General features: G+C 43.5%; 1 protein-coding gene and 2 long non-coding RNA genes across 4 annotated transcripts in view; 2 read left to right on the plus strand and 1 right to left on the minus strand.

Annotated features, from left to right (window-relative positions):
* The window catches only part of LOC117801103, a 79,893-nt gene that overhangs the window by 51,758 nt on the left and 10,414 nt on the right, over positions 1-17,721 (plus strand). The gene's annotated exons all lie outside the window — the stretch shown is intronic.
* LOC105240935 lies at positions 147-8,824 on the plus strand. Its single transcript, XR_859972.3, has 3 exons — positions 147-476; positions 1,617-1,866; positions 6,359-8,824. It is a non-coding gene; the product is annotated as an uncharacterized LOC105240935 (long non-coding RNA).
* Positions 9,557-17,721, minus strand: part of PDE11A (phosphodiesterase 11A) — a 374,013-nt gene continuing 365,848 nt past the window's right edge. The window contains exon 20 of the mRNA XM_034654788.1: positions 9,557-10,155. Coding sequence (XP_034510679.1) covers positions 9,997-10,155 — 159 coding nt within the window. The 3' untranslated portion in view covers positions 9,557-9,996. The remainder of the gene's footprint in view (positions 10,156-17,721) is intronic.

A 17,721-nucleotide genomic window follows, 5' to 3' on the forward strand; every position in this document is an offset into this window, starting at 1 on the left:
GCCGCCCAGCAGCTGCACCGCCTCGGCGTAGCGGGAATCGCGGATGAGGCGGTACACGACGGCGGTGAACTGCCCATCGGGGATCTGCGCGCCGCTCAGCCCGGCCATAGCCGCCTTGGTGGTGGAGCGTGCTGGTTACCACGGCAACAAGCCCGCCGGAAACGAAAAGCTGCTTGTCCTGATATTACTTTGTAACGGAATAAGCCCGTTAGGAATAAACAGTAATCAGTGAAGTTAGTCTTTCAATTATTAAATCTGTCCTCGAAGACTTTAGGCTGCTAAGGCCGTTAGTCACGCCAGACTGAATAAATGCTTCCAGGTAGCTCATAGATGAAAACTCCAGTTCCCGACATGCTCCATTCTAGTCGCGGCGCCGGAACGTGGCCGCGCTGCATGCTGGGGACGTATTCTCGCGGGATCGACTCACAGGCGTCGGGAGATGAGGTTTCAGTACCCTTTATCCTCCCATAGTTATGGTGGGTCCTGGTAGCGGGATGTATCATTTTGGTGTCTGACGTCGGGGAGAAAGGGTTATAGTTTGAAATCCCTTGCTTTTTAAGCCTTTCATAGTGTGCAATGCCTACAAACGGTGTCGGTTCGTGTTTTGTGCTTGTAAATTAGCGGGAAGGAAAAGGTGGACGGACTATTTCCTTGGAATTGCCCTGGAATTAGAGTAGGTTCTTTTTTAAAGGTGCCCCGAGGGCATACTTTCTATGAAGGTAATAATCAAGTGATCTTTATTTTTGTCGTTTTCACGGGTGACGGTAGGAAATGATTTTGTATTATCTGGTACTGTGAGACATTCAATTTTAGATTCAAGTGTCTCCAGCCCCCTTGTTTTTTCGTAAACAGTTATTACAGAGCAGATGGCAGCGTTTAAAGTTGGCTGCATTTCCTGCCCTGGTCCTCTGGCTTTCACTACAAAAAAGAAAACATTCTTCCTTGATGTACCTAGATCTCTACTGGTATTCCATCATTTGCGTTGGCCTGTCTAGTCCCTTAGATAAATGGTGTCCAAATAAAAGCATGCCTTTGCTATATAAAGACTTCAGTGCAAGTACTTTATCTTCTCTCTTCATAGTTTTGCTGCCCATGCAGCTTATCTATATGTAAATTTTAGACGCAACACCAACCATATTGTATTATTAGACCATTTATGTAGTTTTTTCTGATCTTAATTACCACTCCATATTCTGTATATTACAGGTAAAGAATCTGTGTACTGGAGAGGTTTACTTTATTGGCTTAAGACCACACAGTTAGGTAGTTAGCAGTTCTGCGGTGATATCCAACATCTAGTTTCAGTAGGAAATAGTGACTGATAAATAACTCATTCCGTATATCCCCTATAGCTGTTGTAAGAGCCCAGTGTTTGGGGCCAAGTTGTAGAATGGAAAGTTAGTGTCGTTTTCCTCCATTCAACCAACCGACTTGGTGTGGGCAGTAGAAATTTGAACTTCCAGATCTGAACGGCAACTGTGAGCAGATGTTAGGAACTGATTAGTGGGTGGGGGTGGTATAGCTTCTAGTCACCTGGTGTATCTAGGAGGAGACATCTCCAGGTGTGTGATTGTTCATATCAGAAAACAACTGACTTATGTACTCATTCATATCAGAAGATAAAGAGTCTTCTCTTGCTGAGAAATTGGCAGAGCTGTGAAGTTCTGAGTGTGACCAGAAAAGGAACTTACCACTGCATGAATACCGAGAGAGAAAGAAACTACACATTTCTGAGGGTTGAGTGGGGGCTCCCACACACCTAAAACACCTGGAGAAAACAGGCAATGAGGACTACTACAGCTCTACTCAGACACTTCTTTCAACCCAACCTCTGGGTGCACACGTTAAGGGCCTTCGACTCAGCAGGTACGTGGGTTGACAGAGGCTGGTTAGTACTGCCCAGTAACTGAGGGGGTGGGTGCGGGAGGATCTTCACCTTTATGGCTGCCTGACTACATTTGTCCCTTGGAAACTCAGACTTAGTATTTTAAAATCCTTATGTATGAACTGTTACTTTGGATAAGTTACTGTTAGGTAAGACAACAGAACATAGAAATGGGAAACTACCTTTTTATCTTTAGTCTGTTAGTCTTTTTTTCAGAATTGTATTTGTATCATGCAAAGCATTCACCTTCAAATGGCTTCTTGGAAGTGGATGAAAAATAGTAGGGCTATCTTCTGTCTCCCACATTTCCCTTCAGGCTTCAGTTGGGGTCCTCTCTTTGTGTTGGTACCTGTCTGTGGGTGTGGCAGCTGACGGGGGACAGGGGCAGGAGGGAGGCTGCTCTGTGTCTTTCCCCTTATTTTATCTGCTGCTGCTCCCAAGGCCTGGCTTGAAAAAAGCACAGGACATTCGGTTTAGACAGATGGAGGGCAGGGTCATTTTCAAAATGAAATGAGTGCACAAATCACACTGTGAAATTGGCATGACCATCACTGCTGCTGTGATAGACTGACTTTTATTTAGTCTATGATAGGCAGTTGGGGAATAGATTAGGTTTTTTGGGGGGGAGGGTGGAAGAAGGCCCATTAATTAATGATAGAAATTCTGGAAAGCAATAAATGGGGTGGAATATTATAAAATGTCATAAAAGCTCATTTTGTTTCCAACAGAATCTTGAAAACTGGAGTACGTATCAGAAATTAAGTGTATCGGGGGCGCCTGGGTGGCACAGCGGTTAAGCGTCTGCCTTCAGCTCAGGGCGTGATCCCGGCGTTATGGGATCGAGCCCCACGTCAGGCTCCTCAGCTATGAGCCTGCTTCTTCCTCTCCCACTCCCCCTGCTTGTGTTCCCTCTCTCGCTGGCTGTCTCTATCTCTGTCTAATAAATAAATAAAAAAAATCTTAAAAAAAAAAAAAAGAAAAAAAAAAAGAAATTAAGTGTATCATACCATTCCTAGCAATAAGAAAGTATTTGTTGGTTGCAATAAAATGACTTAGTGCCTTCTTGAAAGGAAGTAGGCTTTGAGAAAATGGTGTTGGACTCGATGGATTTTGCTGCATAAGGGAGGCATGTTTACCACGTAGAAGAATTCCATTCAGGCAAAATGTGTAGGAGGTAAAAGCATGACGTTTGTTTCTTCATATGCTTATGTTTCTGCCTGCTAAACCGTGAGATGATCAAATCCTGTTCTATTTGTATGTGTAATCTGTTCTCTTGTGAAACAGTTGGACGGTATGATTTCTTATTTATCCTGCAAAGGTGATCCTTTCCTCTTGCTAAAGCGGTCATTTCTGAACATCCCAACTACCACAGCCGTGGGCAGACATCTTCCTTGATAATGGAAGACCTTTTGCAAAACCATTTGCCAGTCGATCTTTCTTTTTCCCTCTCATTGCAGGCCATTTTCTTCAGGATGACCAGTTTCAGGGGCTCAGTTACCTTGCTTCCTCTCAACTATAAACAGGGAAAAAGAATAAATTAGTGCCAAATTGGTAATGTAATTGACTTTTAGGAGCATCTGTTCAATCTTTTAACACTTTTGGAGAGGTTGTGTACCAGATCAACACTTGGGGACATTTACGCTCAGATAGTAAGCCATTTGGCCTCATTATGAACTCTCTTTTTGCTGGTAGTTTCAGCTTTATTAATATTTTAATTCGACTTCCTTCTTGGATATACCTTGGCTTTTTTTTTTTTTATCAAGTAGCTTATATTTGGGTGCTTACAGTGTTATTATCTAAATTAACTTATCAGGGGGAGCACAATAGCATTATAGTTTATAAATGGAATTAGTAGAGAAGGCACAACTGTGGATACTGGCATTTAAAGAAAGCAGTCAGCCATCCAAACAAAGAGCTACTCTAAGCCTCGTGTTTATGCAGTACTTTCTGTACCAGGACCAGATCCTGCTTTGCCTCACTCCCCTCATTAATCCTCACAGCCCTTCTGTGAATTAGGTGACTCTTATCATTGGCCCCATTGGGAAATCATGGGCTGCAAAGCACAATAGGAAGCCTGTGGTGGCTGCAGCCAGCACGCGGGGACTGGCGATTGCTTAAACTGGCCAGTAGGGGCCACGCTGCACCTCTTCCCTTGTTCCCCCTGGGCACCTCCTCTCCAGTCATTTGAATTGGCTTTGGATCATTTGCTGCAGTTTGTTCTAATAGAACAGGCACAATGGTCTAAGAATTTTAAAGTTTAAGCACCGAAGCCGTTGTGTAATTGTATGGCGTCAGTGTGGCTGGCAGCCCTGCATGGATGGGATCCCCCTGTGTAATTGCCCATGCAAATGCGAGCAATCTGTAACGGGCGCAGGAACCCGCATGCGGCTGCAGATTCTTCCCCCTCCAGAAAATTGTCAATAATTTGAAGAACCTTTTGTCATCTTTAAAATGCTCCACGGACAGGACGGTCTCAGTATCCCTCTCATATGGGCAAACATCACAGATCAAGACAAGGTTAATGGGCTAAATTGACATTCAAAATTTAAATTGTCGCTGTTCGGATGCATGCTTGCCTCTTTCAGCCTTTAAATCACCTTCTTAAGAGAGAGAAAGATTATACCAGAGGCTTAGTTAAAATTTAAGCATTTTATTAAAAACAAAGATATTTAGGTCTCTTAAAGCAGACTGTTTCAAACTCATGAACTGGTTGCTTGGGAAATGGCCACGCAATCTGGAAGGTAGTATTCTTACAATGAAACATCAGCCTGGCAAATCTGCACAAAGAGAGTGACTTCAAACAACTCAACTGAAGACATAGTTCCCTTCTTTTGTGTAGAACAGTAATAATTAGGAAGCAAATCCGGAGGGGATCCTTTTTAGATTATTGTATATCAAAGTAAAATGGCAAAAGCAATTTTCCCCACGGGAATGAGACTTAACAAAACCTAGACTCTTACTTCCATAGTATGCTGTTTCTTTCTTTCTCTCTCTCCCTACCCTTTCTCCCTCTCTTGCTGTTTCTTTCTTCTTTCGTTCTCTTCTTTCTTAATTTGTCTAAAGATGATTTGATCCAAATCTAAAGAAAACAAACTGAGATTCTCATACACACATATGTACACACAGAAGATGAACACAAAGATAGATGATAGCTTCAAATAGCACATTTTGGTCACAGCGAATACTTCACTTACTTAATAACATTTCTGTACCAGTGTATACATTCAACATTGGTGTAGATATGCCGCACAGATAAACAGCTGATCTTTGGCCCTGTTGAGAGATGTGCCAAAAACACAAGAACACTCAAAATCAAATTAGAGAAAATTCAACCCCAAGTTACTAGCTACACAAACAATGTGAGCAGGACACCAGGCATTGCTGAGCCGTGAGTTCATGGCAGTCCCTGGATGTGCTTCGTTTTGTTTTTGCCATCTCTGTCTTGGATTTTGTTACTGCTCACTCAGGAAATTCTGGCCTTCTGCAGCCAGCCTCAACCTTTACATTTCCTGCTGCATTTGAGTTTGGGGAGCTCTGGACAGCAAGCGGCAGAACTGTTTCAGAGACTGTTACTCTGAAGCAGATAATGAAACCTCGCTGTGCTGGCATGGCCAGAGTTTTTAGGGGCCCAAATTAGGTTTTGTTTTGTTTAATGAGTCCTCTTTGAATTTTTATTTTTTCTAGCCCAGACATTTTTCTTTAGATTTAAATCTTCCCCAATATGTTTAGATTTCTGTGCTGCTTGAAGGGAGGTGTTTCATACAATTTCTGGGAACGAGACTATATTTTATCTTTCTGTAATTCATTAAGAGTCAGCAGGAGAAATGGATTTTAAAATAATTGTACCGCAAAGTAAATTGAGCAGACTCTGTTTAATGACCTAAGGTAAGTGGTTAAAATATGATAAATCTTGATACATGAGAAAAACTACTGAATTCCTGTAGCATTAATATTAGATATGCTGTTATTACACTACCAAAATTTTAAAGATTATTTCTAACCCAACCCAACGTGTATACAAATATAAAATACCGGAAATGTATAGACATCTCAGATCTTAGAAATAAAAAACACATGCAATTTTAATTTCATCTGACTCATTTTATAAATTGACTTCTAAATTAAAGTGACTGCCATCTATGGGACATCTAGATAGGAGATAATCTAAAATTGTCCTCTGCGAAGTAAGAGAGTATATTTTTAAAAAATTGTACTGATGACCATATCTTTCACGTTCACTAGAGGCAGGCTCAGATCTATCTGCGGTAAGGGTGTTTTAGATCTATCCCATGTATGTAACTTTTTATTTTGTCTTTAGAGACAAAGATGAGAAGATGACCTCTGTAGGTTTGTTCCTATTTTATTTGAGAAGAATACATAAGACCATTCTGTGGAAAACACTTTAAAAATTAAATACAGCTTGTTCCTCGTGTAGAAATGAACTGAATAAGAGCGAGGACTTTTATTTTGCAGGTGGAAACCCAAGACCTAGAGAGTCCCAAGAGAACATGTCCAGCTGGTGGCCAAGGGGATGGTGAGCCCCTGTCGGCTGTGCATTGCCTGGTGCCCTTACAGTTTGCACGCTGTCCCGCCTGGCCAGGATCGCAAGCTACATCGTAGGTTACTCATGGATTATGTACATATTGACTAATAAGAAAATAAATAGCACGTCTGAGAAAAATACATCACGCGGAGAAAGTAGGATGAAGTCATTACAACCATTAATGGCCAAGAGACTGGAGGAAGCAAACATCACCTGGTCAGGTGAAGGTTTTATAAGAAGGCTCACGTTTCAAATGCCTTCCTCCAGTAGGAAATAAACATTAATAATAAGGACTGAGAACATTTCTGTGTATTGTAGAAAAGCAGAGTATATAGATAACCACACATACCTCACAGTCTTGGAAAATTATGCATTATTTAGAAAAGGGATTAAAAATATCTCCAACTTGCAAGTGTTCAACCTCTCACCCCTTGGGATTGCACAGGGAGGGGAGGGTGCTGCTGTCCTTTTCCACTGCTTCATGGTTTCTGAGGAACAGACCCAAGGCATTAGTCAGCAATTTCTGAATTTTGACCCACAATAGGAAAGATACCTCGAGACAGGAAAAATAGATGGAGGCAATTACAAACAGCTACTTGATTGATGGTTGACATTGTCGGGGCTCCAGTGTATGGCAGATTGTGATGGTGTTGAACTCCCCTTGCTACCAGTGGATGTTGCTATTGGCAACCGTGCAGTGAAGCCAATAAAAAGGCAAGAAAATGAGACGAAAGCTCAACCTTAGTGGAAGCCGTAGGGTTTGTGCTATAAATTATGTTCCCCTTAGCAACATGTAGCATCAACACTCAGGGCGGCTTCGGGACCCGCAGCTGCCTGCAGCCTCCGTCGGACCCTGGGTCTAGTTTTATCATAAAGCACAGGCTTTAAAATTTTGCTCTAGATAGACTGGCATCCGTCTGTTGGGACTATTTATTTATTGTTGGGAAGGATAACAGATGTGGGTTCGTCTCTGCCTCATACGGACTGATTTCCAATTCCCGTTTGTGATATAAACACGATGTGGCACACTAGCCAGAAACACCTGCCATGCTTCTGAGCTGCAGACGCCGACCAGGGTCTGTCCCCAACTCCACCCCTGCTTTGTTCCTTACCTGAAGGAGAAGAGACAGCGTGGCAGAAGCTATTTTCCTTTATAGCAGAGTGATTCAGAAAACTGGCTTAATAAAATCCATAAATCTCCACAACCTCCTCTTACTGCTCTGAGGAGGCAATTTGCCGGGCACTCTCTCTCCCCCAGCTTCCCCAGCCTTCCCCGCAGAGTCAGCTGTGAAGGCGAGCTAGGGACCTTATCGTTTGGGCTCCCACTCCCTCCTCCTCTCCTTGGCCAAACCCCCCTCTAGTGGCCCTTTTCTAAGCATTTGATGACAGGATTGTGCATCCTCATTTTGGGGGGTTAGAAGCGCCATTTTTCTTTGTTTGGATTGACGTTCACTTTGCCTTTGGCAGTCCTCTTACCAGCTGCCTCAGCATCTTTTCTTTTTTTGGTGTCTTGCTAATCGGCCTCGTCTTCCTCGTTTCTCCCCCTCTTTGCCGGGCTTATAATTTTCTGTTACTTTATTTCTTGCCATAAAGAATCCTGTATCTTCCCTCCTGATACCCGCTCTTCCCTCACTCCCATTTTGGTACCTTCGTTTACCCATTCTTTAAACATTTCTGGAATGTCTGCTGTGTGCCTCCGGGGAAACAGTGCTCTTTGTGGAATGTGGCCCCTATTTCTTTAATATTTGAGTAGTCAAGTTAATAACTGATATTGACCAGTAAACAACAAGAACAAAAATGGTGCACTTAGGATTTTTCAGAGCTGGAATGGACTTCAAGTTTCATCTAGTCCAGGGATCTTCCAACTCCTCAGACCTCCATGTATGTAATCAAAGAAAGGAGAATTTACAGGGGTTTCTGGATCCCCCACACTGGCTTCAAACAGAGAATTTCAGTTTTTAGGTGTTTTATATCTTGGACATTCCTGATAAGATTTTTTTGCACAAAGAGTCCTAAGGTTAAAATATGTTTGAAAATCTTTTCCTAATGCAATCTCATTCGACAAACGAGGAAACAGGCTGGGAGAATTTAGGTGATTTGTCCACAGTCACCTGATCAGTGATGCCAAAGCCAGGGTAGGAAGTCTAGCTTCTAGTCCAGTGTTCTTTGGATGAGTCAAGCCATGTCCTCAATCTCTCAGGTAAAATGGGGAGCAAAGTAGTTTTGTAGTCATTGCATTGATTTAATCTCGTTTATTCTTATTATAAGCCTAGCATCCTAGAAAGTTTTGTCCTCTGGCCAGACTCTTATTTCTTAACTTTTCAAGCATTATTTCTTTTTTTTTTTAGATTTTATTTATTTATTCAAAAGAGACAGAGACAGCCAGCGAGAGAGGGAGCACAAGCAGGGGGAGTGGGAGAGGAAGAAGCAGGCTCATAGCGGAGGAGCCTGATGTGGGGCTCGATCCCAGATCGCCGGAATCATGCCCTGAGCTGAAGGCAGACGCGTAACCGCCGTGCCACCCAGGCGCCCCTCAAGCATTATTTCTTACACTTAAGAAAAATAAAAAATTGGGGACCATTGGATTTGGCTTTAGGTTGGTTTTGGTGGGAACCTTAAATAGTATGCAAAAACTTATTCATAAGAGAACTCAAGGTAGTCGGTGATTATTCTCCATGGTTCTGTTGTGTCTGTAAAATGCCCGTGCTGTTGGGAATAGTGCCTAAGTGTTCATGTGTCATTTGTGGTAAATCCAGCCATGGACTTCCTTTCTGTCCTCCTTTAATTAAAGTCTATTAACCCATTTCTTCTGGGAGAAGACTTGGTCTACAATGGAGGCTGAATTTTTAAAAAACTGAATAAGGGAACTGCAATCCCAATGCAGTGTTATGAATGTTGTATAAACACCAGTCACACAGACACATCTGCTGTCTCCCTACTATGATCCTTTCTAGGGGAAAACTAGGAATGATTGGTATTTGTAAGGATACTATAGTTTATCTCTTAGGTAGGCAATTCTATAGTTTATGTCTTAGGGAGGCAATTCTAAAGGCTCTGATCCATCATTAAGAAGATTTAGGATAAAAATAAGATCCCTCTACAGAATACAAAGTGGGGCTCTTGGGACAATGTGGCACAGAAGAGCACGCAGGAGAGGATGCGAAGGCAGGCGTTGCTTGGCCTGAACCAAACTAAGGGTGAGATAGGAAATGAAGCAGCGCTAAGGGCGTCCTCACAGCTCCGGGCTCCCTGGCTGGGAAGAAGCAGGGCCGGCTGTCCTCAGGTGCTGGCTCGTCTGCCCAGCGCCCCGACTCAGCCTCAACCCGTGGGTGCTCAGCGGCAGCGGCAGCCGAGGGCCCTAGCCGCCGCGCCCCTTCCCCTCCCGCTGCTCCGTCCCTCCCGGTGCGCTCTCTGCCGCCCGCACTTCAAGGTGAAAGCCCAGGCGCGCTTCCCCCGCGCAAACCGAGACTGTCTGCCTGAGCTAAAAGGAACAAAGGGATGCTGTGGACTGGACCGAAGCCGGCCCTTCAGGACACGGGCATTTTGCGGCGGCAGTGAGGCAGGACGGTTAGTCTCTGTCTTCCCCGGTGACCAGCATGAGGCTGGCGGAGGAGGGAGAGGCAGCCGACGCCAGCAGCCTTTTCTGGTGCAGCTCTTCCCACTTCCTCCTGTTCGCGGCCACCGAATCCAGCATCGGCTTCAGTTTTACATTGACCTTCACCAACGCCTGAAATAAAACAAAAAAACAGGTGGAGGAGAGGAGCCGGAATCACTGACATGATTTTCCGGCTTTCACTGTTGAGGACAATGGAAACTGGCTGTGAGAAATGAAAAGTGATAATTATTTTGGTAAACACGAGCTATTTACAAGAAGCAAATATGCATGTAACGCCATTGTGTTACAATAAGAGACCCCATGTGGAAAATGGAAAAATAAGAAGGGGGGGTGTGTACTACTCCAGGGTGCCAGCCAGTTAGACTATGATCCTGTTTTTAAATCCACATCAGACAAGACGGGACACAAAATATCCCGCTCACACATGTCTACTAATACGTATATTGTTGCCTGCCACAGAGAGCTCCAGATCTCCATAGACCATGAACTTCAGTTTTGACCAAGATACGCCTTCCATTTGCTCCACCACAGATGGTTCTGGGTGGACTCACCAGAAAAAGAAAGGCCAGGTGACATCCTGAAAGAAGAGAAGGTGCTCATTTTTCACGCTAAGGATCTGGGAGCCGGGCTACATGTACAGATGGAGATGTGAACACGTATGGAGATGGACACGAGAGAAGGGAGACAGGAGTGGGGAAGAGGGCGGGGGTGCTGCAGAGGGGAGGAGGGAAGAGGACATGCAGGCCGAGGCTGGAGGCCAACCCAGGATTCAGGGTCCTACTTGCAGGAGACTCTCCTAAATATTTTCTTTTACTTAGTTTTGTTATTTAAAAAAATAAGAGTCTCCTACTCCCTAAAGGTGTAAACTTACAGACTTACAAAACCTGGATGGCCTCTATCATGGAACAAAAGCAATGAATAAAACAAGGATCGTGGAGCTGTGGGGGTTTTAGCCCATGGAACCTTTCCCACCCAATGCCTTGGGTATGTGTTCTTTGGCCACAGATGATCCCCCCCACTCCATGTAGACATCTTACAAGTGTGTCCCATTCATCCCAAGGGGAACAAAGCATTGCAATGTCAGCATACCTCTGGAACAGCCTTTTCCGAGCAGGACGTGTGGTTAGGGGGTGGTTAATAGCAAAGACTCCCAACAGAAAGAATGGCCCTTCGTGTGGAGGGTTACTTCCCTAACACGACTGCAATCACCAGTTAGACCTAATCTATCGCCTCAAAGAGCCCTCACTTCAGGATATGAGTTAAATGCAACTGGATGTTAGTTAAGTGGCTGTTGGAAAGCCCGGAAGGAATCAGGGATCCTACTGAGTCGTGAGCCCTCCAACCTGGCTGAAGTGGGGTCCTTTCACACGGATGTCTCTTAAACGGAGCATATTCTCTCTCTTCAAAGCGCTATTTATTACACCAACCAACATTTAATTCTAAATCAGATTAGCCATTCCATACAAAAATAAAACATAGCAACATAATAACCCAGGTAGTGATCAAAATCCCCTTTATTTTCATGAGAAGAATGCAAGTTACTGCTTTCTGCTCAATGCATAGTGTTTTTATTTGGACAATAGTGTGGGGTAGCAACGAACGCCATGGTTTTATTTACTATGGCTTGGCACTGGCTCCTCTTCACTCTGATCAAGCCTTTTAATTAAACTGACTACTATAATTCCTATGGAAATTAGTGTTTATGTTATTTTCCTGCTACAAAAGCATTTCTCTAGAACTTTTTTTTTTTTAATCCCAGGAGCACAAATTGGAATTTTTTTCTGCCTGAAATGTAATTAAAAACTCATTTGATTACTATATTTCTGGCTCTGTTTTACTTATTAAATTCCTGTAATCAGTTTTCTTTTATGAAGCTGCTGGGAAATGATCTCAAAAGCAACACATTTTTCTCTTCCTTGGCAGGTTCCCGAGCATTTACTAAATTACATTCCTAGCACCTGCCCATGATTCGAATTACTCCACCAATTTATTCCTTAAACCATTTAAGTTTATTTGGCTTAGCCCCAAACAGAGATTTCTTTCCTTTATCTAGCTCTTTGTTCTCTCTCTTGCTACCTTTGTGGTGAAAAAAAAAAAAAAAAAAAAACTTTGCAGGGTGGAGGGAGCAGTACATATTTTTCAGAATTCCTTCTTCTCTTCGTTTCATGGTCTCTTTAATTAAACATGGAATTGCCATATTAGAATATCGTTTTCCCCTGGCAGGTGCAGGTCTACGCCAAGGTAGCCAAAATCCCATGCTGTGCCATCAGTAAGAGAATTGCTCCCACTATTTAGAAAGATACGGATATTCCTAAAAACTTCTCATCAGTGAGTGACACCCGATGAGTTCTGTGCAAATGCTACTTGTTTGCAAGTCTTGTTTGACTTGCTCTTCACTTCGCAAGAGAAAGGGGACAGTTATCACCTGTCTGGTCACTCTCCATACACATGCAAAGGGACTCTCAAGGTTATGTACTCGGTGCTGGTGCCATCAGCCATGGGATGCTGGATCTTCTCTGTGGCATCCTTGCAGTGTGACCCTCAGTGTTTACAACCTCCCAGGTGGTTCTGATTTTAGAATGTTCCTTATGTAGAACTGAGATCTATACCCTTGTAACTTCTATCTAAGGGTCCTTGAAGGCGGAGTCCACTTGAGCACTGTATGACTGATGACTCCTGTGCTGCTCCAAGTGGAGGTCAGGGTTGAGACTGACCTGAACCCCTCACTTGGGATGTGCTGCTTGCTATCCCTTGGGGCAACCATCTGGCTCTCTTGGGGGCTCCCAAGCTCGCGCCAGCTCCTCCTGGCCCACCACAGACAGCACCTTGCCTGCTCCGGGACACGGCCCTGGGCATCTAGTCATCCAAGTGGCTGAGGGACCCCACTTCCTTCCTGATTCCGTTCACTCTGTCTTTGAGTCCCCTTGCGACCAGCAGGTACGGTTTATTCCACATTTTATTTATGTTTTGAATAAGTAATATATTCCCATAGTCCAATGGATATAAAGGGTAAAAAAGGTACAATGTAAAATCTCCCTTCACCCCTGCTTCAGACACTTAGTTTCTTTTCCTAGAGGCAACCAAGGTATCAGTTTCTTGGGTATTCTTCAAGAAACCTTTTATGCATATGTAAGCATATACACACATATATACATATGTATATAACGTGTATGTATACATATAATACATTATATGTGTGTGTGTGGATAGTTAAGTTGATTCCTCTACCATTTTGGATCTTACTTTCAGAGATGGATTGAAATCAAAACTTTGTGGAACATTATTACGATGCTTGAGTGAGCCCAAATGTACTGTGTAGAAATTAGCACTTGGAGTATATAGAGAGGAGAGGGACCAAATTCTCATTTTCTATTGCTAGGACGCTGAGGGTTTCTTCTGCAGAGCTTAATCGGCTGTGAATCCCATCTATTGTCATTTTCCTCTGAAAAATTGTAGTTTTCTGTAAGTTTGATTTGGTTTTTTTTAATACCTTCCATGACTCTGTTTATCATGCTTGATCCTTTCTCTACCCTTTTGAACATATAAAACATAATAGATGTCTTAATGTCCTTCTCTATCAATTCTATGATCTGTATCATTTCTGAGTCTGTATTGATTGATTTTTTTCTCTCATTATTATGGGCCAAGTTTTCTTGCTTCTTTGCATGCCTGGTACCTCTTGACTGGATATCAGCCATTGTGAATTTTATGCTGCTGTGTACGGATTTTTATTTAATCTATTTATTTATTTTTGCATTTCTTTAAACATTTTTCAATTTTGTTCTGGGATGTGGTTACGTTACTTGGAAATAAGTTGGTCCTTTTGAGGCTTGCTTTTAAGCCTTGCTAGGTTGGTCCAGAGCAGCCTTTAATCTAGGGTTAATCTGGGTCCACGCCTGAGACAATCATCTTCTGAGAACTGTACCCAGTACCTCATACATTTCAAGGCTTTTCTCTCCTCTTCTGGCTGAAGGGAGTGTGGACTGCTCCCTAGCCTGTGTGAGCTCTGAGGATTGTTCTACTTGTTCCTTTTTGCTGTTTTTTTCCTTCAGCCTTAGCAGCTTCCCCACATGCATGTGGTGAACAGCACTGAAGATTGCTCTGCAGATCTCTGGAACTCTCTCTCGGGTAGCTGTCTCCTCTCTGCTTGTCTTCCCTGGGAACTCTAACCCCCGTGGCCTCCCCAGGCTCCTGGCTCTGCGTCCTCAGCTCAGGGATACGGCTGGGCTCTGCTTGGGTCTCCCTCCCTGCGCTGTGGCCTGGAAGCTGTCTCCCGTGGTAAGCGAAAACAATTGCAGGGCCCACTTCATTTGTTCCCCTCTCTCAGGAATCACTATATTGTGCTACATGCTGCCTGTGTCCACTGTCTGTAAACTATTTTTTCATGCTCTTCCCCCATCACTCTATCATGGTCAGCAGTGGAAGTCCCTTCTTAGTGGTTTTAAACAGCTCTGTTTGGGAGACTATCCCATGAGCTCCCATGGAGAGTGGAAATAAGGCCTTTCATCTTTGTGTCTGTAGCTCCTACCACAGTGACCCTGGGGGACAAGGACCTTTCCTGTCCTCTGCCCACAGAGCAGTGGAAAGAAGAAGGGGTAAGGCTAGCAGCTGCCAGTGGCTGAGAGTGGGGTCAGGACGTTCTGACCTGCTACAGAATGCTGCTATAAAAACAACCCCAGAACGACCCTCTTGGGAAATGAATATAGTATTCTCTCTTATTACCATTACCATGTCTCTTTATCAGTTCACCAAGCTGCTAGGAGTGAGATTCTGGCCCTGCTTTCTCTCTGTCGTCATGATCCACATCTGCTCTCATCTGGCCCGTTGTGTACTTATTAGCTGACCGCGATCACCTCTTAGAACTCAACCGCTCAATAGACGGGGCAGATGTGGGACAAGGGAATAAACAAAGAGAAAGCCACATTCCTAGAAAAAAGTCATTACTCCTATAATCTGTTGTTGGAAGGGGGCATAAAGGAGCACCAGCAAATTAAAACCACATTTGTCTCTGAACTTGAAAATGTCCAACTATGTCATTAATATCTTTTCAGAACTTTGAGGGAGTTATCTGAGCTGGCTATTCGTTTATTTTTTTCAAAGGCCAAAGAGAGAAGATGGTTTTCACTTCCTATGGTTGAATTCTGTAATTCCAAAGTGCTGGCAGTAAGTCTTAGTATTTTCTGCCTTCTCTGTCCCCACTTTACCCGAGAGAAATATTCTGAAACTAAGCGGTACAATACATGGTAGAAAACAATTAATTTAAAGTATTTCTTTGGAGCTCCTGGGTGGCTCAGTTGATTAAGCATCTGCCTTTGGCTCAGGTCATGATCCTGGGGTCCTGGGATTGAATCCCGTAGGGCTTCGTGCTCAGCGGGGAGTCTGCTTCTCCCTCTCCCTCTGCTTGCCACTCGCCCTGCTTGTATTCTCTTGCTCGCTCTCTCAAATAAATAAAATTAAAAAAAATAAAATAAAAAATGAAGTATTTATTTAATATCAATTTTTTGATAAAATATAAAATTAGACTTGGAGCCCATCTCAACTAGCTGTTTGAGGCAATATCCTTGTTATGAAAATATGATCACTTTACTGAGTGAAAATGTCAGAAAGCCCATTTGGGGGTTGGTATCTTGAAATGGAAAACCCTTGATGATATGGCCAGCCGCTGCCATCCCCACGCAGACCATCAAGGGACGTAGCAAGAGAGGGCAGGCCCCGAGGTTCTCCTGGATCCAGGTGACTGGTCCGAGCATCTCCAAGGAACAAATCCCAACCTTTAAATTGTCGAACTGCTACGTTTCTTAAGATTCTTCATGATTCAACCTGACATATTCCTGAATTTTCCATGCCATGTGGCGGTGCATTGGCTAAGGATCACGTTTGGCTTGCCGGCCTTCCACTCTTCTGCCGTGTTGCAAAGGCTGGAGACCGTGAACTGCTTGTCCAGAACTGAACTCGTCACCTTCCTCCAAACCTTCCTCTTCAGTTTACTCTCTCAGGGAACTGAGCATCATCACCTCCACACAGCTGCTCAGCCCAGAAATCTATGAGCCATCCGTGACATCTCCCTCTTCCCCCCACCTCCACACTTATCACCTGGTCCTGTCAACCCTGCTTCCAAAATGTCTGTGTGTGTCAGTCTCTTGCCACGTCTCCAGCCCTGGTTTAGCCCTGTCTGTCATCTTCTCAACTGCTCTAACCTGCTCCTCTCCTACCGGGATGCTTGCCTGCCCCTTCTCCCCACCCAATTAACCATCCACATTGTAGCCACAGATCCCAGCTCGCCCGGGATCCCAGCTCTCTACCCCGAGCCTTTCAGTGGCTCCCATTTGATATGAATGTGCTGGAAGACTCCACTGGAAAAGGAGAATTGTGGTATTAAAAGAGAATGGAATCCAGAAACAAAACAGGAGAGAAAAAAACCCCATAAAACCCAATGAAAAACTTAGGGGTTATGGTACAAAAGCAGAACTTTTAAATGCCCAAATAATCCCATCAAGTTTTCTAGAAAACTTGAAATTCACATCTTTCTAACATTTTCCTGAGTAAAAAAAAAAAAAGAGCCAAACTCCACATGGTGTGTTTGGCAGGGGGGTAGCCGAAGTGTTAGTTACTCCATGTGAGAGCAGATGGAGCTGGCTGTGGGGTCCAGATGGGAGGCAGCAAACAGATTCCGCCTAAACCTCACTCTTTCTCTCCCCAGTTCAATGGCCTTTGAAACTCAAGGTTGTGTAAAAATTAATTTGCATTAAATTGCTTAAGATAATGTATTAACTACCATAGGAGGCTCCCAGCAGTTTTTAAAACTTGCTTCGAAAAACAAATAATCAAACAATAATGGTGAACACGGAAGCAAGCCAAGACTTCTGTGAATAAATGTTTTTAAACATTCACATTAAAGATACGTGCTTTAAAATAAATCTTTAGTGTGTAATTTGCTAAAGCCAGAAAGTTAATCATTTACATACGTTGCACATATAACTATGCCAGGCACTGCATACTATTGGGTTCTTCCCACGCTAGAATGAAATGGAGCTCAAAGGGCTCTAGCCTTATGACTTCTGCCCCATTTGGGGACAGAGTCATTTACTCTGCCAGAACTCTGGTATCTCTAACAGAGATAGCTAGTTGCCTTCCGAATATGCATTTCAGCCTCCCCTGAGCTTAGGAATGGCCAGGGATGTATAAGCAGAATTCACGAGGAAGAGTCTCTGAGGAAACTCTTAAATGGGAGTTTATTCAGCAGGAAGGTGCATCCTTTTGCTCTTGGTCTTATCTCTGTCTTGGTGCTGGAATATTAACATGATGGCTGGAGCTATAGTGGCCACTTTTTGACTATGAGGCAATCTTGAGTATGGCAGCCACATGCTAAGGAAAGATAAGCAGGGACTGGGTCTCTGATGGCTATGGAACTACCTTATCATAGCAGTGTTGAGGGACTTCTCTGGATTATTTTGAAGCATAGAGAAAAAGAAATTTCTATTTTGTTTAAGCTATTATGATTTCAGATCTCTGTTACTAGTAGCTGCGTGCAATTCCTAATTGAGAGAATTGATATCATGTTGCAGGTCTCTTTTCTGTCGAACTGGGCAGGTGTCAGAGAATTCTAGTTGATCCCTTGCACTGCGGAATTATGAGTTAACTTTTTATGACAGTGGGTTATAAGTGAACTGTAAGAGA

This window comes from Ailuropoda melanoleuca, chromosome 2, assembly GCF_002007445.2.
Source record: "Ailuropoda melanoleuca isolate Jingjing chromosome 2, ASM200744v2, whole genome shotgun sequence".
NCBI classification, from domain to species: Eukaryota; Metazoa; Chordata; class Mammalia; order Carnivora; family Ursidae; genus Ailuropoda; species Ailuropoda melanoleuca.